The following is a 20,484-nucleotide window of genomic DNA, read 5'->3' on the forward strand; positions in this document are numbered from 1 at the left end:
AAGACGTTTTTCCATCCCTCCGCATATGGCCATCGATTGTTGGCCGTGGTGACGATAACTTCAGCTAACACAAATGAATGCCGCAGCAAGCATCTTTCAACCTCCAACTTCCAATACTTATTTTTTGTTTTCAAGAAAAAAGGTCCGTTTCCCCGGTACACACGCACACACAAAGACGTAAAGGCCATCCCGGGGTTCCCAGCTGGCCATCCCAGGATACGCATGATGAAGATAACAATATCAGACGTTGAAAAAAATAGGGAAAAAAGTTCATGATTTTGAGCACCCAACCACCCGAACCGCGAAAATGGATAAGAATGATGCGTAGAACCCAACCCATGACACCAAAGGGAAAAGGAATCAACAAGAAAGTGCAGGAGAAGGAGTGAGATGTGTAGGGTCTGCAATAGGGTTATTAAATGTCGGTGGGCACTGAGAAGCCAATCATCATGCCAGCGTCGTTGTCGCATCCACCACACGAATCAACGCTATTGTGAGTAATAGACCATGCCCGGCGCGGGCTGAGGGTAGTAGAAGCCGTCGGGGCTGGGAGTCACCATTCCACCCATTCCCATCACGCTAGGCTGATATGGCTGTGAGGCAGGGTACGACTGGTAAGGGTTTACCGACGGCAGCTGAGAAGCATCATAATAGTAAACCATGCCATTGACTTCCTGGGCCACGAGGTTTGTATTGGGGGGTGCCGGTGGCCCCGTCACGTTGACACCTGGCTGCTCCATTGGATTCTGAGGTGTAAAGCTTCCAGGCATGCCCGGCTGTCCCTGGGGGACGAATGGAGGTGCGGTGACAGCAGAGGCGGGCATGCTTGGGCCAGAGTAGCCATGCGGATAGTAGTATCCCTGTTGAGGATGAGGCTGGTACGGCTGGCCGCCATAGTAGGCCGTTTGACCATACGTGTTGGGCTGGAACGGCGCGGCGTGTATAGCCCGCTCTGGGATTTGGGACAGAGGCGTGCCGGTCGAGACATGGGTTGAGTATGAAGGCCGGCGAGCGTGCGAGTCCTGGTATCCGTTTGCCATCTGCACGGGAACTTGCTGGTGGAAGGCTTGCTGGAAGCCCGGGCCATTCTGCGACATCGTTGGCGACTCGATGCCCGCAACAGAAATGTTCTTCTGAGGGCGAGGCTGGTGCATTGGGATCGATGCTGGGAAGTTCTCCTGGAAATTGGGCTTCTGCGGAAGGGGATGTGTTTGTGGCTGGGGCATGTCGACGATCGAAGCCTCCTGTCCGGCCATCAACATTGGGTCCGATTGGCCTACAGGCACCTCAACTCCAACAGGCGGCATATTGAATGTTTGCGGAGCCGGAGGTAGACGGACCACAGGCCTGGTATCGGCTTGTGGTGCGGGGCGGGAGATGATGGACCCGGTAGGCGAAAATATGGCCTCCCTATCGTGCACCACGATGGATGACCGCCTGCTGACGGCAGCACTGGGGGAGTATATGCTTCCACCATAGTAGCTGCCACCAAATATACTGGTCCTCCGCGAAAATCCACCCACAGAACCCCATGCAGACCGGGGCTTACCTCTAAGTCGCTGCTGATTGGGGCGTAATGCACGGGGGATGAAGGTGAACGATCGGTCCGAAGCGGGGAAGATGTATCTCGGAGGATGGTTCGGCAGGGAGATGCGAACCGGCTTGTCCCTACGCAGGGGCGGGCGGTGGTCGGGCAGCTTCGTGTACTGCTTGACCGGGAAGCCAGGAAACACCTTCGAGATGGCCACCGTAGGCAGAATGACGCGGACTTGAGCGTTGCCGATGTGTTTCTCAGTCGACAAGGTTCTGTTGATGGGAGTAGCACTGGGCTCGCACGTGGGGATGAAGCCATTGCCGTTAGGCGGTCCCTCCTCATGAGGTGCTTGCCGAGGGCGACGTGGGATCACGTCTGCGACAGTCTCGTGCATGTCGTGCGTCCATGGGGAGTTTGTGGTCGGATCGGCGGGGTGGTGCATCTGGTTACTACATAGTAATTCCACGTTAGCAGATGAGGCAAAGAGGGCCAGGTAGGGGATAGAGAGAGCTCAAAGAGACGGTAATCATGGCGACAGCAAAAGACGATGTGACTTACTTCATTGGAGCAAAAGGGCCCCCGATGCCACCGCGACCACCACCTCTGCCCCGACCTCTTCCAAACGGCCTGAAGCCATTCGCGGCCGGCCCCGGATGCCGATGATCATGCATGAAGAAGGAGCCCCGGTTGGGCACAAAGGCCGGGTCCTCGTCCCTCCGGCGCTTGTAATCCTCGTGCTCTTGTCGGCGTCGATTGGCTGGTTGCCCAGGCTGAGACCGCATGGCAGACGAGGAGCTAACAATGACAGGAGCAGAGGGCGACTTGGGTGGCGACGGCGTCACCTCGTCGAACTGTAGCTCCTGTGCAGAGTCCGGCCGATCCGCAATGGACAGGCCATGAAGCATCAGCTCGGTATCCGACACAGACTTGTTGCCATCTCCCTGAGCACCAGCCCTGGCGGCTCTGTGGCCGGCCCCCTTTGCGGTGCCGTTGGCAGACTTCCGCGCGTTGGGTGAGGTGGGTGACACCTCGTCGATGTTGCTGGTGTCGCTATCATCAGCTCCATCGTGGTCGTCGGAGATGACGGAGCCCTCGGTCAGGGAGTCGTCATCCAGCTCCAGCGTCTCCGGACGGCCCTCATCGTCGCCCTCGTCCTCGACTCGGCGTCGTTGGCCGATGAGCTTTCTACGTCGGGGGGCAGCGGCCATGACGGGGGGCAGTTAGTTGGCGGCTTCAGCGAGACGATTAGACGGCGGACGAATGGGGCTCGTCGGGGACGGAGAGAGTGGCGAGTGATGGATCAGGGAGACCATGCAGCGGCGGGTGGTGGGCGAGGACAGAGGGCAAGTCGGAGGAGATTGAACAACAAAGGGCCGCAAGGAGGAGTGAGGAGCCCAACCCGTCCTGCGGTGCTAGACACGAAGAGAAAGGCAAAGAAGCACGATGCCCACGAGCAAACAAATCTCGACGGGCCAGACCAGACAAGGGGGTCAAGAAGGGGCAAGAGATGAAAGAAAGACAAGAAGAAGGCGGGCAGCGGTCCTCGGGCGCCTCGTTGATGATCCAGGGGGCCGGGACGGCGAATGAAGAGAGGTCGTGATGGTGGTTTCCAAGGACAGAAAGCGGAAGATTTGACGCCAGGCCCTAGAAAAAGTGCTGGTGCTGGCCTGTGAAGTGGTGAGGTGAGGTGGTGGACGCTTAGCCCAATCCAGGCTTGCTGGCCCCCTCCCCAGCTATGTAGCTTTTACGCGCAGGATGGGTGCAAAGTGACTTGGTCTAGCTGCAGCAGGCCCTCCAGGCCCTGGCGCTCCCCTTTCAGCGTCATGGGCCAAGGCCAAACAAAGCTGCCGCTTCGGCTCTTGAAAGAGGTACCGATAAAGTACCTGATGATAGTGCAGACTTGCTTCAATGTATGCGGAGAGCTAGCAGGGACTACCCCTTTTCGACTTTGGGCGCCCCAAACAAATGCCAACAGTCACCACGACCGCCAGATCTGTCAAATGGGCGATCGCAGCAAATGGGATGCAGCCAGCCATCTGCCCATGTCATCACTGCTAGAGCCTCTTTTCTTGCTGCTTGCTTGACGTGACCCATCATCAGCCGGCTTATTCTAGGGGTCGACACCACGTCAATCAATCAATCAAGCAACCACCGCCGCCGTGCCACCACCACTCATAACCTGGTGACAGCCACCATCACGATCACGCCGGCCTCTGGCTCTGTTTCTCATGCTCACAGCCAGGCACGGATGCATGCGTTTGAATGGGCATTGCGTAGGCGAGTTTCGGTCGGATCATGTCGTCCTGCCAGCGTCGCAACCCCTCACTGGCCTGCTTATGCAATTGGCGACGTGCAAACTGCAGGTGAGGTCCACAAGTGGCATCAAGCAAGCTCGTCCTGTTGGCCACCAAGGCCGCAAACGCCGACTGGTGCTCGGGATGCATTGCTGCCTGTCCGTTGATGCAAATGGCGACCATGGCTGCTGACGGGCAGACGGAGCTACCCCACGGGTTTTCTGGGCCGCGGACTGAGTGGTTGGATGCTCGACAGCTCCAGATGGCTGCTGGAGTTGCTCGTTCTTTGTTGTAGACTCGCAGAGCATCCCTGCCGTCGCTGGCCAACCACGACCTCAATGCCCCTCTGCATCTCACTAATCCGAAGCACAACAGACAGATGACGCTGTTTGATCTCACGCAGGCGGTAGCTCGCCTGGATTGTGCTGCTGTAGCAGTGACCAGCTCGGGTGGAATATAATCCCGACACTTAATCAAAGTGATGTGTCTGTATGACTTGCTGATGCATTATCAGGGTAGCCCGCTATTGGTACAGTGTAGGAATTGGCTGGCGATGATTGTAGTCGAGATGCTCTAGAAATAGAAACGCTGTTGGAGAATATTGGAGCACTGGAGGTGGTTCTCCTCTTACTAGGGGTCCATGTGTCACTTGGAACCTTAAGGATATAGAGCATCCAGCTTAAGAGCACCAAGGTTTCAGTAGGGTTGCGGAAGATGGCGCCAATGTCGTAAATATCCATGTAGCGTCAAACGTATATGGTTGATGGCACTCCATCGATCACCGAGACTTAACAGCTGTATGGAGTCCCCCATAAGCCCCCATTGTTCTCTCAGTCTCTGGTTGGACAGCGCATCCACGTTTTCTAATACAGTACAACGCCTAAGCACCACTGACTCGGAGCTTTAGGCGGGTTTGCGGCTTCTGGGGCGCAGACGGATGTACCTACTACAGGTAGATGTACGTGTAATTGATGACGTTGAACTTCGCTTCGATACAACTTCATTACCTATTCGCCTCGATTCAACATCACCCCCAATGGCTTCCTCCTACTCGTCCTTGTAGCCACGAGCCCCGGCTCTTGACTCCTTGACCGACTTCCGGCATTTTCCTCTAATTCTCGGAGTTTCCTGCGGTGAGACACAGACCCCGCACGATGCCGGGTCTTGCGCGCAAGGTCTTAATCTTTGCCGCTGTCGACGGCCTCATCATCCAGCCATTGTCTTCCAAGGGACAGAAGCCGTTCCAACCTGCAAGAATCAAGTATGGCGATGCGTCCGTGTCGGCGGCACGCGATCAGGCCCCTGATTCGGCAAAGCCCGATTCGTGGTTTGAAGCGCTCGGCGTCATTGGTGAGTCCCGGGCAGGCGTCGATATGATGTGATGGCGTGTTAAACAGTCGCCAGGATTGATTACGGTGTCGCGGTTGACGTATCTGGTGACGATTACACGCCGAGAGCAGGTGGCCCAGGTGTTTGGATTGCCCATCTATGTCGTCACCCAAGTGGCCGTGACGCCGTGCTCGTCGCAGACTGATGCCGAGGAATCGGTGCGCAAGACGGCACGCCTTTTGCGTACGGAGTCGTCCAACAGCGTGAATAATGAAGAAGAAGATAGCAGCAGTGACGAGGACGGCGAGATGCCAATTTCGACTCCTGATGAGGAAGTCGACGACGAGGTTGTCGACAAAGGAGACGCCCCCCCGGACCCCAAGAGCAGCGTTGCCGAAGACGTGATCCGGAGACGGGGTAGCTATGGGAGATTTGCACAGCGCTGGTTTAGTCGAAGCGGGTGGACAGTCGACCAGAGGAGGACTATGGGAATGAGCAACTCGCCAACGTCCACGCCGCCCCTTGCGCCATCGGCATCACAGACCCCAGTGGTTAGTCTCGCCAGCCTACAAGAAGCGGATGAGAGTCTCTTGGCTCCGGCATCCACGCTGCTACCGAAGCTGCTTCGGACTGTCCAAATACTGTTTGGCTCATCACGTAGTTTTTACTTTTCATATGACCTGGATATAACCCGCAGTCCGAGTGACAGTGCCTCAGTGGTTAACCCCAGCGGCTCCCTCTATGAGCAGGTCAAGAAGACATTCTTTTGGAACCGGCATATTATTCAACCTTTTATAGATGCCGGACAAGATGCCTTGACCCTACCTCTTATGCAGGGCTTTGTCGGCCAGAGAACCTTTGTGGCGGATTCTCAGCCTCCCCAGGTAGATGACCCTGGAACAGAATCTATGGAGCTCAAGGACCTCTCGCCCTCGCCATCTGCTCCGGGTTCGCCGCCTTCAGGCACGGCGAGGCATTCTTTAGAGCTGCGGCCTACTGAAAAGAGCTATCTCATCACCCTCATATCGCGACGATCAACTAAGAGGGCTGGTCTACGATACCTCCGGCGCGGCATTGACGAGGGCGGCTATACGGCCAACTTTGTCGAGACAGAGCAGGTCCTTTCATCCCCTGCGTGGGATACCTCTTCCCCAGTGTATTCGTTTACTCAGATAAGAGGCAGCATTCCGCTCTTCTTTACCCAGACTGCCTACGCGCTCAAGCCCGTGCCAGTTTTGCAGCACTCTGAGGACGCAAACTACAATGCCGCCAAGCAGCATTTTGAAAGACTCTCGGCATCTTACGGCACGGTACAGATTGTCAATCTGGTCGAGAAACGTGGAGTTGAGGGCCCTATCGGAACGCAATACCAAAATACGATGGCGCGAATCAACGATGGGCTCGATGACAAGGCAAAGATTCCATTTGAGTGGTTTGACTTTCACCACGCTTGTCGTGGCATGAAATTTGAGAACGTGAGCCATCTGTTGTCCACATTGAAAGATCAATTAGAGACGCTGGGCAGCACGGTGAAGAACAATGGCCAGCTAGTCCGTAAGCAACAAGGTGTCCTTAGGACAAATTGTATGGACTGCCTGGACCGAACAAACGTCTGCCAGAGCTCTTTTGCAAAACACTTGCTAGATTTACAACTGAAAGAAGAAGGCATAGACATGAGTGCGCAGATAGACCAAGAGACGGCCTGGTTTAATACTCTCTGGGCTGACAACGGCGATGCCGTTTCAAAGCAGTACGCCTCTACATCCGCTATGAAAGGTGACTATACGAGGACACGAAAGAGGGATTACAGGGGGGCACTAAATGATCTCGGCATTTCCCTAACACGTCTCTATACTGGGTGAGTTTCTTTTTTCTGCTTCTCTCCAAGCCCAATGGCTAATCATCATCTCCCCTTTAGCATGGTCAATGACTACTTCAGCCAAGCTGCCATAGATTTCCTGCTCGGAAATGTCAGTGCCAAAGTATTTGAAGAATTCGAGATGGACATGATGACCAAGGATCCGGCTGTTTCCGTAGAAAGAATGCGGGAGCGTGCCGTGGAGCTGTGCCAGAAGCGAGTCGTGGCAGACGTCAATGAAGAATTCCACGGCGGCTGGGTTTTGATTAGTCCCAATGCCGCCAACGTCCTCAAATCGTGGCCGATGGAAGAAACTGTCCTTCTCCTGACGGATGCTGCGCTGTACTTTTGCCGCTTTGACTGGGATCTGGACAAGGTATCGTCCTTTGAAAGAGTCACCCTTGCCAGCATCACAAATATCAAAATCGGCACTTACATCACCTCGACCATCTCGCAGGCGCACATGAACGAGACAAGGAACGTAGGTTTCGTGGTGTCATATCAACCGGGCAAAAGCGACGTGCGGAGGAGGAACACCCGTACACTGTCTACGAAAGACGCACCCAAGTTCACGGCTACTGGTGAGCCTCTACCTGCACCAACTGGCTTCGCCGGCCTCTTCTCCGGAGCAAACGCCTCCAAGGAGCCTGCCATTCGCAAACTCGCATTCAAGGCGCCATATGCCGATTCTTCATTGCCGGCCAGCGGGGCGGGGCCACGGCAAACGGAGATGCAGATCATCGACACGATATGCTCAGAGATTGAGCGCCTTGCTTTCGAACGGCAGCAGGTCAAGGAAGGCGGAGAGCGAAAGAAGTTGGTGGAAAAGGGCGACATTATTTCGCTGGACACGGCAAGACGCAGCACCGGGCTACTCGAGCAGCTGGGCCACTCGCTGAAGAAGCTGGTGTGGGCATAGATACCTAGTAGATAGATATCCCTGACGAAGAGACCTGATACGGTTCTTTTTTATACATAGCAACTTAAGGGCAGCTTTTATCGACTATAGTTTTCTTTCCCTCTCTTCTCTTTTTTGAAACATCCTCTCCTAATAGAATTTCATTGAGTTGGGGATGTACTCCTCCTCTGATATAGATGCATCTGGTAACGCATGTTCTCCAGTTGAATAGGGTAAGAGAGGCCATCTGGAAGGCGGAACCATACCGAGTCGTGAGACTCAATCTTTTCCCACTCGTAGCCCGGAGACGGGGCACGAGGATCAATCAAAGTGTGATCCAGTAGCCACTGCATGGGGTACCTCTTCTGCTCTTTTCCTACGGCGGCTTCTGAGTAACTGCCCGGGCTGTCCACGACGAGGAGCATGCTCCCGTCCGGCATGACCTCGCCCAGCAGCTTCAAGAACTTTGTCGTTTTGCCGATGCCTCCGTTGGTGTAGAGTTCATTCAACGTAAACATTAGCGTCACAGTCAGAGGTTCGCGGCCAAGCAGTGAAGACAGTGCCTCCTTGTCTAAAGCTAGGATGTCGCCCTGGGAGAATGTTGTCTCGAGTTGGCCTTGCTCGAGGAGAGGCGTGTTTGCGGCCTTGATGGCTGCGGAGGCGTATTTTGAAAGGAGAGGCGGTGACGTGATGTGGTTTTGGAGAAGAGAGACGACTTGTGTCCAGGGGGCGGCGTCTAGGAGGGTGAGGTGGCCGGAGGAATTTGTTTGGTGGAGGAGGGAGGCGAAGGCAATTTGTTCGGCTGCGCAGCCGCCGATGCAGAGCATTTTGATTGCTTTCCGGGTGTTTGAATCTGAAGTTTCGATGCTGGCTGATTCTGAGCTGTTTTCATCATCATCGTTGTTGTTGGTAGGAGGAGGCGATGTGAGGGCCATATCGTCAAAGTGGTGGGCGATGGTTTGGAAGATGGACGAGTAGCAAAGAGCTCTGGTAGGACTCCATCTTGCAGCGTACGCCTGAAGATTCTCCTCTGTCCCAAAGGCGGCGTCGAATTCCCGGTTGAAGAGGGCCTGTTTTATGGATTGGAGGCGGGCTGTGAAGTCCTCGGATAAGAGAACGGGATTGAAGGCATCTGAAAAGAGCTTGAGGATGCGCTGCTGATGGATGAGGATTTGGGGGTCGACGGGTAGGATGGGGTCAGCTGCTGATGCTTGTTTGTCTTTTTTGGATGGATTCTTTTTAGGGGTTTGTTTTTTAACCATTGTTTATATGTTGTTGTTGTGATGGATTACTTGGTTGAATGAGATGGGGGATTTGATGTGGTGAAAAATTGAGTTTCTCACGGAAAGTGGGTAAATTGGTGTACATTGGTAGCGCTGATAGCCTCACTTAAGAGAATGGATTGTAATTCGGTGTATTTATCTTTCTTCTATGTTACATCGACAGATACAAATTGTAAGGAATTGCAGCTCCCATCAGATTTCATTAACATGGCATATGGTAAAATCTCATCTTCACAGTGATTCATTCGCTTGCATCCTCATGGTGGTGCCGACACATGCTTACATACAAACTTATTCATCAATACTCATTGCTAGTCCTCCGTAGTTCGAGGGCAACAAATAGCCTGAAATGCTTTTTTTGACTTTCAGCCCCGTCTCAAAAGAAACGATCCGGCCAGCGCCGCTTTACGCGCAGCTTCCGGGATGCTAGATCGGCTATTGGAATAGCGCCAGACGCTCAGGTGTCTGATTTGGCCTATCTGATTGGTGGACTCGCTTGGCAAGGCGATGAACGATTGCTTAGGAATAACATTCGAGGCCGCTTATAAAGGCCAAGGCCAAGGATTTTGCTGCAGGTGACGCGGATAGGCATTGAGTGTCAAGGGTAGCCTATCGTGTGTGTGGATGGATGGATTTGGTGCAATTCACGTCTGAAAGTTGCATTGGCGGCTTGCCCGGGTTTGGAGACGTTGGTGCAGTTGTTTCACGAGGGTCAGAGAGAGAGTGATTTGTCTGGCCTGGGAGCCTGTAACCATCCATCCATCACATCCGTTTGTGACTCCCGTCGTCTTGTGAGATTTGAGTGAGGCGATGATAAGGCCCATCAGCAGCCCCTACGTCAGAGGCCGGGCCGAAACGGAGTATCCGAATGCGGGATGCCGTTGCAGGTTGCCGTTGCCGTTGCAAAAGGCAAGGAACAATGGAATTGATGGCTTCAAAATGTCTTTTGCTGTCAGGGCGGTTAGAGTCTCCGCTCTTTGTTGCGGGAATGGAGCGTTTTGCCCGGTGGATAGGATTGCGTCAAGTGGGCGGTAGATCTTGTTGCCTCTGTTGCCTGAAGACGGTTCTTGTCTGTAAGCAGAGTGCATGCTATCTAATGGCACTATGTAGGTATGTACCAGCCAGGTGAGTGAGAAACAATTTGATTGATTCCATTGACCCATGATTACCTGTACCTACCTAGTGGTAAAGTTCCTCGAAAAGGTTCCTCGTAAAGGTTCCTCGCAGAAATTGCATACTAACTTACAGGGGACCATAAGTCACAAGGAGCCCTTGGTGAGCACGGAGTTTAAAAAACCTGGAAAGCGTGGAATCCACGTTAAAAATCCTTTAAGTACGAAACAACACGCACACACAGTAAGAGGGCGAATCGGCGCTGCAGCAAGCCGCAACAAGCTACGGGCGGGCTCCCAGTAGCGGAAACGGGCCCCGCTGGAACTTGCGCTCCGATTGCCATTTGCCGTTGCCTGGCTGCGCTGCCCCGGGGCTCCAGTAGGGCGGCATCAGAGTGGCTCGTGGAGGGGCTACGGAACTTGGGAAGCTCTCCAGGGCTGCTGTTAGAGGGGCCGATAGAGGGAACATTGATGGCCTGAGCTAAGCATCCCCTAATCCGTGACATAACATTAACCCCTCAACAAAAAGGTTCCCTCAACACCGGGCAGCTTTATATGCGGCCCTCCCCCCATCAGGCCCCGTCCGTTTCTCTCTCTCCATATTCCCAATTACTTTGATACCCGATTTCTTCTATAGCGCAGATCCGACCATTCGCAATCATGGGCTACACAGAGGTTGACCAGAAGGCCATCAACACCATCCGCCTGCTCGCGGTATGTTTTTCCCCTTTGCTTTTTTACCCCGCCATTGCCCCTCCATTGTGTGAGAGCTTTGGGCTGGAAAGTTTTGGTTACGCCCGACGACAGTGGTGGAGGTTGCGAGGCACCAACGCGAGAAGGACGACAAAAAGAAGTGCAAAAAAGACAGACGAGAGAGAAAGAACAAAGACGCAGAGCATTGACTGACTTGCTTTGCGATTCCAGGTTGATGCGACCTTCAAGAGCAACTCGGGACATCCCGGTGCCCCCATGTGAGTCTGGCCACGCTTCGTGACGCGAAGCTCCGCTCCCGCCACTTCCGCCCGTTCTGGCTGCTAACGATGATATCGCAGGGGCATGGCTCCCATTGCCCACGTTCTTTGGGACAAGTTCCTGAGGTTCAACCCCAAGAACCCCGATTGGTTGAACCGTGACCGATTTGTTCTCTCGTGAGTGCTCTCGCCGTCCCGCCCCTCCCTCTAAAGGAAATAGAGGAGAGAAAGATATCCCCGCTCTGCGAATCGCGAGACTAACAGGTGCTTTTTTTCGCCCCAATCTAGCAACGGCCACGGCTGCATGCTCCAGTATGCTCTGCTTCACCTGTTCGGCTACGCCCTGACCATCGATGACCTCAAGGCCTTCCGAGTAAGTTTGCGCCAAGCTCCGAACTGAACAAGGGAAGAAAAAAAAAAAAGCTCAGTTAGCCTAGCCTTTGCAAAAGAGGCTAGGATATGTCGAGCAGCACTAACTGGTGTCTTCTCCCTACAGACTGTTGACAGCATCACCCCTGGCCACCCCGAGGCTCACGATACTCCCGGTATCGAGGTCACCACTGGCCCTCTGGGCCAGGGTATCTGCAATGCTGTTGGTCTGGCCATGGCCCAGGCTCACACTGCCGCTACCTTCAACAAGCCCGGCTTCAACCTGGTTGACAACTACACCTACTGCTTCCTCGGTGATGGTTGCTTGATGGAGGGTGTCTCTGGCGAGGCCTCTTCCCTGGCTGGCCACCTCCAGCTCGGCAACCTCATCTGCATCTACGATGACAACCACATTTCCATTGACGGTGACACCAACGTTGCCTTCACTGAGGATGTTGCCAAGCGCTACGAGGCCTACGGCTGGCACGTCGAGGTCGTCGAGAACGGCGATCACGACCTCGAGGCCATGGAGGCCGCCATCAAGAAGTGCCAGGCCGTCAAGGACAAGCCTTCAATCATCAAGCTGCGAACCACCATTGGTTTCGGCTCCCTCCAGGAGGGCACCCACGGTGTCCACGGCTCCCCCCTCAAGGCCGACGACATCAAGCAGCTCAAGACCAAGTTCGGCTTCAACCCCGAGGAGAGCTTCGTCGTCCCCAAGGAGGTCGCTGAGCTCTACGGCAGACACTCCTCTGAGGGTGCCGCCAAGGAGGAGGAGTGGAACAAGCTGTTCGCTCAGTACGCTGAGAAGTACCCCGCCGAGCACGCTGACCTCACTCGCCGCCTGAAGGGCGAGCTGCCCGAGGGCTGGGAGAAGAGCCTGCCCGTCTACAGCACCAGCGACGCTGCCATTGCCAGCCGAAAGCTGTCCGAGACCGTCCTGAGCAAGGTCCAGACCATCCTCCCCGAGCTTCAGGGTGGCTCTGCCGATCTGACTGGCTCCAACCTGACCCGCTGGAAGGAGGCCGTCGACTTCCAGCCCCCTGCCACCGGCCTCGGCGACTACTCCGGACGATACATCCGATATGGTGTCCGTGAGCACGGTATGGGCGCCATCATGAACGGTCTGGCCGCCTACGGAACCATCATCCCTTACGGTGGTACTTTCCTCAACTTCGTCTCCTACGCTGCCGGTGCCGTTCGTCTGTCCGCCCTGTCCCGCGTCCGAGTCATCTGGGTCGCTACCCACGATTCCATCGGTCTGGGTGAGGACGGTCCTACTCACCAGCCTATCGAGACTCTGGCTCACTTCCGTGCCCTCCCCAACTGCATGGTGTGGCGCCCTGCTGACGGCAACGAGACCAGCGCTGCCTACTACATTGCCCTGACCTCCAAGCACACCCCCAGCATCATTGCCCTGTCTCGCCAGAACCTGCCCCAGCTCGAGGGCTCCATCATCGAGAAGGCCATCAAGGGTGGATACGTCCTGCAGGAGGTTGAGGGTGCCCAGATCACCCTGGTCTCTACCGGTTCCGAGGTTTCCATCGCCGTGGATGCCGCCAAGGTCCTCTTGGAGAAGCACAACGTCAAGGCCCGCATCGTCTCTATCCCTTGCTTCGAGGTGTTCGATGCCCAGTCCAAGGAGTACAGACTCTCCGTCCTGCCCGACGGCATCCCCTCTCTGTCCATTGAGGTGATGAGCACCATGGGCTGGGAGCGCTACACTCACGAGCAGTTCGGCCTCAACCGATTCGGTGCCTCTGGTGCCTACAAGGATGTCTACAAGGTACGTTGGAGAAGAAGAAAACGCCGGAGAAAGTAACGGCCTGCTAACACATCGCTATAGAAGTTCGAGTTCACCCCCGAGGGTATCACCAAGCGTGCTCTGCTCACCATCGACTTCTGGAAGGACGTCCCCAACGTTCGCTCTCCCATCAACCGTGCTTTCCAGCAGCTCATTTAAATTTTACAGCAGACGCAATAAAAAACTCTTCTATAAAAATTTAAATCATACAAAAACATGTGGAAAGAAAAGGCCGGTTGCTAAGAAAAGGGGGTAAAATATGATTTCACGTATTGACGACTGTACTCTGAGATCAAAGGAAACGTTCGATTTCCTTTTTTATATATCGCAAATAGATGAAATGAGAAAAAAAAAATTGAACAAAATGAAGCTCAAGATGAAAAGCCGTAATGAATCTTTGAGATGAAAAGTCAATTGCCTATGATAACCCTGTTTTTAAACGCCAGTGGAGCCAACGTGGTAGCTAAATCTCCTGTATGCTATAACGCGACTCTTGACTGCGTTGCGTAAGATTTGGAGAAACAAGTAGGAAAATATAAATATAGAATGAACAAGAAAAAACAACAGGTAAAAAAGAGCGATCCAGCCATCTTTCTCATTAACGCGCGTGTATACTCGTCCTTTTTTTCTCTGCGCCGCGCTCCCAAAAAAATGCTGTTGTCTTCCGCGCCCCAATGTATTATTTCGCTCGAGTGCGGCCTCGGCTGAATTCTTTCGGATCCATTCTCTTCGAGCTGTTATAAAAGCCGACTCCGCCTGGTTCGGTGTCGAGCTTTGTCGCTGGTAGAGATGGGGGATGGCTATATATACCATCCATGGTTCTCGTAAATTGTTGCTATTATTGCTGCTGGATGTATGAAGGTGTGCTGGCCTCACTCAGGAGTGCTCCTCCCGTCAGTGTCCTGCTCCAGTCCCTGAGCCGCCCACTCCTTTTGAAACTCGCGGCCGATGCGCTCCAGCCTGGCAGCAGCGCGCCGGGCCTCCCTCGCATCGTCCGACGAGGCGGCGACGACAACGCCGATGAGGACGGGGGCAACGGCGTCGTCGCTACCGGTCCTGGCCGTTGCGTCGTCCGGGTCGGCGTCGGCGTCGGCGTCATGGTCATGGTCGTGGCCGTGCTTGTATTTGGAGCCGGGCTCGGACTCGGAGTGGCCACCGCCTGACTCGCGGGGGTCGAGGTAGGATTGCAGGACGACGGCGCCGGAGTCGGGGTACTCGACCATGATGCGCTGGGGGCGGCCGAGGTTGGCGCGCTGGGCGGTGGTCTGGGAGGTGATGGCGCTCGAGGTGAGCGAAGTGAGGGACTCGAGATGGGTGGGCGACGAAGATGAGGTGATGAGCGGGGTGAGAGTGAGGTCGGTGAGGTGGAGGGAGAGGGTAGGATGCTGTGACGGGAGACTGGACATGGTGAAGGAGTCTTTTTTTTGCTTTGCTTGTCCAAGTGATGTGGTCTCCGTGTCTGTATCTATAGGGAGATTTTTTGCTGCGCTATCCCTCCTGTTTGGTTTGTATATGTAGTTTTTTTTTTATTGTTTCCCCCCTCTGTTATTGTGGTTTCTGCTTCCGCAGCGACATGGAACGGTGAAGGCGCTCGAGATTGGTTGGCGATGGTGGTGATGGGCAAGAATGGAGGTGAGTCGCTGCCTCGCCTTATCTCGACAGAGTGGGTGCTGATGACGTCGGTGTAGCAAGGCGTTTTATCGTCGTGTCATTGCGAGCGCGTCGTTCTCGCAGCTGGGTAGAAGAAAAGGGAGAGAAAGCTGGAAAAAGATGATGAAAACGACAGAAGAGCGAGCACAAGGGGGAAAAGGATGAGAAGATGAGAGCAAAAAGAAGCGAGTCACGCACTCGGTGCAATAAGACACACTGAGGTATTAAGAGGGTCCATTCTCTGCTATCATGTACTCGTACATACATGCACAGCAGCAGCAGAAGCAGCAGCGTCGGGAAGCTGTCGCAGCGGGCCCTATCTTAGGTAAAGCGCTAAAGAGACAAGAGACAGGGCCTAGAGGAGAAGAGGTCCAGCCCCCCCTCTTTGGGCCCCGCTAGGCTGGGTCACCCCGCGCTTTGGTGCTTGCGTTAGCACTTGGCCTTTTGCGAGTTGAGCTCTAATGTACTAACACAAGGAGAGGAGGCATAGTACAGTAGCATTGGGGGGGGGAGTGGTGTTGCTTCTGTTGCTGATTGCATCTTTGGGGGCGGGGAATTGGGATGAAGAGAGGAGAGGAGAGGAGAGAAAGAGAAAAGAGGGGAGAAATTGCCTGACGATATGTGGTACGCATTACTACTACTACCTTACCTAGCAGTGCTACCTGAGGTGAAAATATTGAAGCGTCATGGACATTGATCAAGCCGGACAATTAGTGCAGACGTACGGAGTAAGGCACAGGTACAGAACAGGTACTGCTACGGGTAGCACGGGTACAGCACGGAGCAAAGGGAGCACAAGACAGTACAGGATATGACAGGACAGACGAAGCAGACCGCAAGTCACCAGGGGGAAATTGATCAACCCCCTGATAACGAGAGCCGGATGCAGATGCAGACGTGCATTGGATGGCATTCTGCGAGAATTGGCGATTGATCAATTGAATTGATAGCCACATTGAGTGCAGCAATGATAGCAGCGGCGCGCTAACAACATGGAATCATGAGCTGTCCGAGTCAAGTGTCTCAACTCAACTCATCTCGCCCCCAAAGATACATCCACGATCCATCGCTTGAGCCGGTCCTGGCCCGTCTCTCCAAAAACTACGTCACCGTGTGCCGACCTGACAACCGCCTCATACCTTAAATCACCCGCCCAATGGCATGGACAAAGCATTGGCAGCTGTCAGGCACTTCCAAACACAGAAGGTGTCCTTGCGATGCGAGCGGGCGGTGATCTGACGACTCCAAAACGACGGCCCAGGATGTGAGCCCATCTCCATCTCATACGGGCGCGACGACGGAGCCGAAGCAGCCAATGGCCCGGGGCACCGATAAAGGGGGGGGGGGGTTCGCAATGGGGAAAATCACCTCGTTTCCTCCTTTGCTATGGAGTCTGGGGCAGCAGCAGTACGGGATATTATCATGGAATTAAGCGCCCTTGTCGCCGCCTTGATGACGATGAGCAGAGCGCCAATGGGCAACGATGGCGACCAAAAACGCCGCTTGGGATGCAAGACGACACAGTTCCGCCCTAGCGTCCCTTCTGACGACTGCCGGTTGGTCTGTTGTTTCTCACCTCGAACGGCCAACAACTAGCTCAAAGAATGAAGCGGGGGAGAAACAGGGCCCATGAGGGAGCTTCTGTCGGATTAATTGCTGTAATCTGTACATAATACTGCACAAGTACGACAAGTACGAGCAGCTGCATCACCAAACAGCGGAGCAAGGGTGTTCAACTGTCTCTTTTGCTCGCTGATGCTACGTATGGCCCTGTCCGTGGCTCGTGACCCCTTACTTGTGCCTCGGGAAACGACAGGCCATTATCAAGCTCAGGCATGATCGAGTTCGATTGGCGATCCGGACATGGCTTCGGACCCTGCCCGTTATCACACAAGAGTCGAGCAATTCGCGCTGTGTATCTTCTCTCCCCCTGGGTCAATCCTAGCTACTGCCAGCCGGCTAACCGACGGAAATAGCTATTGCATTAGCAACTGGTTCGTGAGGCTACAGCTTAGCTTCTCAACACAACCGCTGCATGACTCGTGAAAGAAGACGTGCTCTGAGATAAGCCTTGTTCTAGAATTCCTCTAGTACACACGTGCGAGTTGGCAAGACTCAGCTATGGCTATGACACTGTGCTTTGGCTAATGGACATGAGCAAAGGCTTTAGATAAGACGAGTCAAACTCTTCGTGACCAATTGAATGATTTGTTTGTGTGCTGCAATTTGCTGGTCAGTTGAGCAAGAGTTGCAGATCCTCACCAAGCAGGTTCCTATCGTATGTCTCTGTCTTTGATACCGAGGATATCAGTCATGGCTTCAAGCCGTCGCGGTTTTGCCATTACATAACACAGCTGCTAGATTATGCACTATCCCAATTCAGAAAAAAAGCTGCCCTCAATTTGACCAATCACACCACTTCAGCGTTCACTCTCTGCCATCTTATCTTATCGTTTACCCTCGTGCACGTGACCCACAACCTCCGCCCGGAAAATCAGACACACCGACCCTACCCACACACTCTCGCCAAAAATTGTCCACTAGCGCTGTCGAATTTCCCAAGTTGTGGAAGAAAAAAAAGAGACGTTCTTTTTTACTCCTCCTCTCTTTCGACAACGAAATTTCTCGATCAGTCGACAATTCATTCAAGATGGCTAAGGAAACGCCTGCAAAGACCGGTCTGGCCGTTGGCCTGAACAAGGGCCACGTACGTCAATACAACTCGCGATCTCACCTCGTGGAGGATCTCTGCCCCCCTTGAATATCGGCAGACGATGGACGCTGACGTTTGGTTTGTGTTATTTTCCTCAATTTAGAAGACCACTGCTCGTGTCGTCAAGCCCCGTGTTTCGCGCACCAAGGGCCACCTGAGCAAGCGAACCGCTTTCGTGCGTGAGGTCGTCAAGGAGGTTGCTGGGTGAGTTTTCCCATTTATCGATCTTTGGTCTTTCAATCAAAGAAGAAGAAGAAAATATAATTGAAAGGGTATATACTGACGTTGAGTGTGTGTGTTACTATATAGCCTCGCCCCCTATGAGCGTCGTGTCATCGAACTGCTCCGAAACAGCAAGGACAAGCGTGCCCGTAAGCTAGCCAAGAAGAGGCTCGGTACCTTCGGCCGTGCCAAGAGAAAGGTCGATGAGCTCCAGCGCGTCATCGCCGAGTCTCGTCGTGCTCACTAAACGATTTCGTCTTTAAGCGAGCGGGGATTATCTTGGTAATGGGAAAAACAAAAATATTTTCAACAGGGAAATGAATGAATTAAAACACTACGGGTTTCGCATGGATTTGGCGTGGTCATGAATTTTGATTGAATTCAATGGGGCTTTGATGCGGGCGCAGCAGCGGTTATATAGCTGCGATTTCGTTCATCGAATTTCTTAAACTCTTCAAGACATGCCGTCTTTATGACCCAACCTAGAAAATTTTCTTCTTCTTCCCTGAAACCTCAACGCCCAGCATGATGGGTACAAATGCCTTGATTAATATTTTAAGAAGTTTGTGTTACTTGTCTTGAGTATGCAACTTCCGCTCTTGCGTCTTTGCTGTAAAACTGCCCGTGATATATAGATACATTATGCCATTCCGCCGTACATCTTCTCTGGATGCGGAAAAAGAAAGAAACAAAAACAATTTCACTGCTCGCTATTGATTAATCATTTCTTTCCAAGCTTAAACCACTTTGGCATCTTCTTCCCAGAACCCTCCCCCCCTTCTCTATTCGTCGGCGCCTGTTGAACCTTGGGTGCCACCGATGGTCCGTCTTTATCATCCTCAGCCGTCGGAATCTCAGGCACCTTGATTTCCTGGCCCTGCTGAGCAAAGTTGGACTTGAGAAAGGGCCGTTTTCGAACGTCAGCTGGCACACCATCATTCCACACTAGACTAACGAGCACCCTGCCCGAGAGCTTATACGCCCGTATTAGATTGTGCTTGGGGGTATCGTCGTCCTTAATCACCGTCTTACTACCAGGAATGACGAGATGGAAGGAATGCTCATTGCTGGCCATGACGTGTCGCACGGCTTGATACAAGAAGGCACCTGTGTCTGACGGACCAATCTCCCAGTCGCTGCTGGTATTGTCTGGGAACCGCACCTTGATGAGCACAGACTTGACGGCATCAATCTTGGCTTGCTCAGCGGCCTCCTTTTCCTCGATTTCTCTGTCGGATAGGAGCCGCTTATTGCGAGAGCTTTCTAGCAGGCGCTGTTGATGCAGCTGGGCGTGAGCGACGGTCGGTGTGAAATCACTGTCTTCGGCTGGGAGAAGAGCAGCAGCAGGAGTCGAATTCGTGGGGGCGAGGAATACATTAACTGGTTGGAGGCGTGACTGGGGGTCCGAATTATTAACTTCGGGCAATGTCTGATGTGCATCGAGTTGTAGTGATGAGTTCTGTGTGCCTTGAGGAGCCGCATGGTCTGCTTCTCGAGCTTCAGCTGTATTGCTCACGGACTCTGCTGAAGGAGCTTCAGCCATGGGCACATCTCCATCCGCTGATGGGTTCTTTGGCGTCTCCTCTTGAGCGCCTGAGGACGCACTCTCCTTTTCCTCTTCCTTCTTCTTCGCCTCCTCCTTGAAAAAGACACCAATCTGCTCCATGGCCTCGTACAGCGTCTGTTCAGTCCTCCTAAACGTCAGCCGTATCAGGACATTGCCAGAGTTGTGGCCCAGCTGCGACAGCGTCTTCTGAAAGTCGGCAAACGACCCAAGCTCCCTCCCCATGATGTTCAAGACCGGTGTTTCGTAGTACAGCTGGCCGGCGCCAGAGTTGTTGGTGTCGACCGTCTGGGCCACGCCCCTGGCGGTGATGTTGATGTTCTTGCCCGCGCTCGCCTCGCCGCTCTCAAATTGTCGCAGCACCTGCCATATTGACAAGTCGGAGGGGAACTTTTTGATTAATCGGCCGCCGGGGATTTCTTTGGCTTCGGGTTGGGGGATTTGTAGGGCGATTTGCACAGCGGAGGGAGTCTTTGACTTTAGTACGAGCTCCAGTTTGGCGCCGGCGATGAGGCCAGAGGTGCGGAAGGGCACAGAAAGGTCGACTTGTTTCTGCTTGTGTCTAGGCGGTCGTGTTAGATATGAAGAACATGTAATGAGAAGTTCGTAGAGTCTTAGGCTTGGCACCTACTTTAGCAGGAACTTGTCGCTGTCTAGGCTGAGCTTCTTGCAAGCTTCCTGGAGAACATCTGATAGGTATGTGCCGGGGTTGACTTTGACGGTTGTGCGCCTCAGATCCGTGGCGATGACAACGACGTGCGACGCCATGATGAAGGTTGGATGAGAGAGTTATTAGGGAATTGAGCAAGCTCCCCGAAGGAAGAAGACGGGGGTGGAAACGGTTTAAATTGAAGCACGAAAGTCTTAGAAGCACTCGGAACGC

The 20,484-nt window shown here is 53.7% G+C and overlaps 7 protein-coding genes across 7 annotated transcripts; 3 read left to right on the plus strand and 4 right to left on the minus strand.

Annotated features, from left to right (window-relative positions):
• Nucleotides 1-488: 488 nt before the first annotated feature.
• On the minus strand, nucleotides 489-2,742 carry T069G_05295 (CASC3/Barentsz eIF4AIII binding domain-containing protein; the record flags this gene model as incomplete). The annotated part of the gene is made up of 3 exons (XM_056172505.1): nucleotides 489-1,482; nucleotides 1,540-1,983; nucleotides 2,093-2,742. 3 exons carry the CDS (start codon nucleotides 2,740-2,742, stop codon nucleotides 489-491), a joined length of 2,088 nt encoding a protein of 695 aa, XP_056029363.1.
• A 2,240-nt stretch (nucleotides 2,743-4,982) lies between these two features.
• On the plus strand, nucleotides 4,983-7,934 carry T069G_05296 (sacI homology domain-containing protein; the record flags this gene model as incomplete). The annotated part of the gene is made up of 3 exons (XM_056172506.1): nucleotides 4,983-5,178; nucleotides 5,233-7,015; nucleotides 7,076-7,934. 3 exons carry the CDS (start codon nucleotides 4,983-4,985, stop codon nucleotides 7,932-7,934), a joined length of 2,838 nt encoding a protein of 945 aa, XP_056029364.1.
• A 140-nt stretch (nucleotides 7,935-8,074) lies between these two features.
• On the minus strand, nucleotides 8,075-9,175 carry T069G_05297 (putative SAM-dependent methyltransferase domain-containing protein; the record flags this gene model as incomplete). Its single annotated transcript, XM_056172507.1, has 1 exon — nucleotides 8,075-9,175. One exon carries the CDS (start codon nucleotides 9,173-9,175, stop codon nucleotides 8,075-8,077), a length of 1,101 nt encoding a protein of 366 aa, XP_056029365.1.
• Nucleotides 9,176-10,968: 1,793 nt separating this feature from the next.
• Nucleotides 10,969-13,611, plus strand: T069G_05298 (transketolase, thiamine diphosphate binding domain-containing protein; the record flags this gene model as incomplete). The annotated part of the gene is made up of 6 exons (XM_056172508.1): nucleotides 10,969-11,022; nucleotides 11,233-11,279; nucleotides 11,361-11,456; nucleotides 11,568-11,652; nucleotides 11,776-13,434; nucleotides 13,495-13,611. 6 exons carry the CDS (start codon nucleotides 10,969-10,971, stop codon nucleotides 13,609-13,611), a joined length of 2,058 nt encoding a protein of 685 aa, XP_056029366.1.
• A 713-nt stretch (nucleotides 13,612-14,324) lies between these two features.
• Nucleotides 14,325-14,858, minus strand: T069G_05299 (uncharacterized protein; the record flags this gene model as incomplete). Its single annotated transcript, XM_056172509.1, has 1 exon — nucleotides 14,325-14,858. One exon carries the CDS (start codon nucleotides 14,856-14,858, stop codon nucleotides 14,325-14,327), a length of 534 nt encoding a protein of 177 aa, XP_056029367.1.
• Nucleotides 14,859-17,752: 2,894 nt separating this feature from the next.
• T069G_05300 (ribosomal protein l36e domain-containing protein) lies at nucleotides 17,753-18,284 on the plus strand (the record flags this gene model as incomplete). Its single annotated transcript, XM_056172510.1, has 3 exons — nucleotides 17,753-17,809; nucleotides 17,919-18,019; nucleotides 18,125-18,284. The coding sequence occupies 3 exons, from the start codon at nucleotides 17,753-17,755 to the stop codon at nucleotides 18,282-18,284; spliced, it is 318 nt and encodes a 105-aa protein (XP_056029368.1).
• A 474-nt stretch (nucleotides 18,285-18,758) lies between these two features.
• T069G_05301 (TUG ubiquitin-like domain-containing protein) lies at nucleotides 18,759-20,369 on the minus strand (the record flags this gene model as incomplete). The annotated part of the gene is made up of 4 exons (XM_056172511.1): nucleotides 18,759-19,466; nucleotides 19,554-19,570; nucleotides 19,643-20,163; nucleotides 20,233-20,369. 4 exons carry the CDS (start codon nucleotides 20,367-20,369, stop codon nucleotides 18,759-18,761), a joined length of 1,383 nt encoding a protein of 460 aa, XP_056029369.1.
• Between the last annotated feature and the right edge of the window lie 115 nt (nucleotides 20,370-20,484).

This window comes from Trichoderma breve, chromosome 3 (genome assembly GCF_028502605.1).
Source record: "Trichoderma breve strain T069 chromosome 3, whole genome shotgun sequence".
NCBI lineage: Eukaryota > Fungi > Ascomycota > Sordariomycetes > Hypocreales > Hypocreaceae > Trichoderma > Trichoderma breve.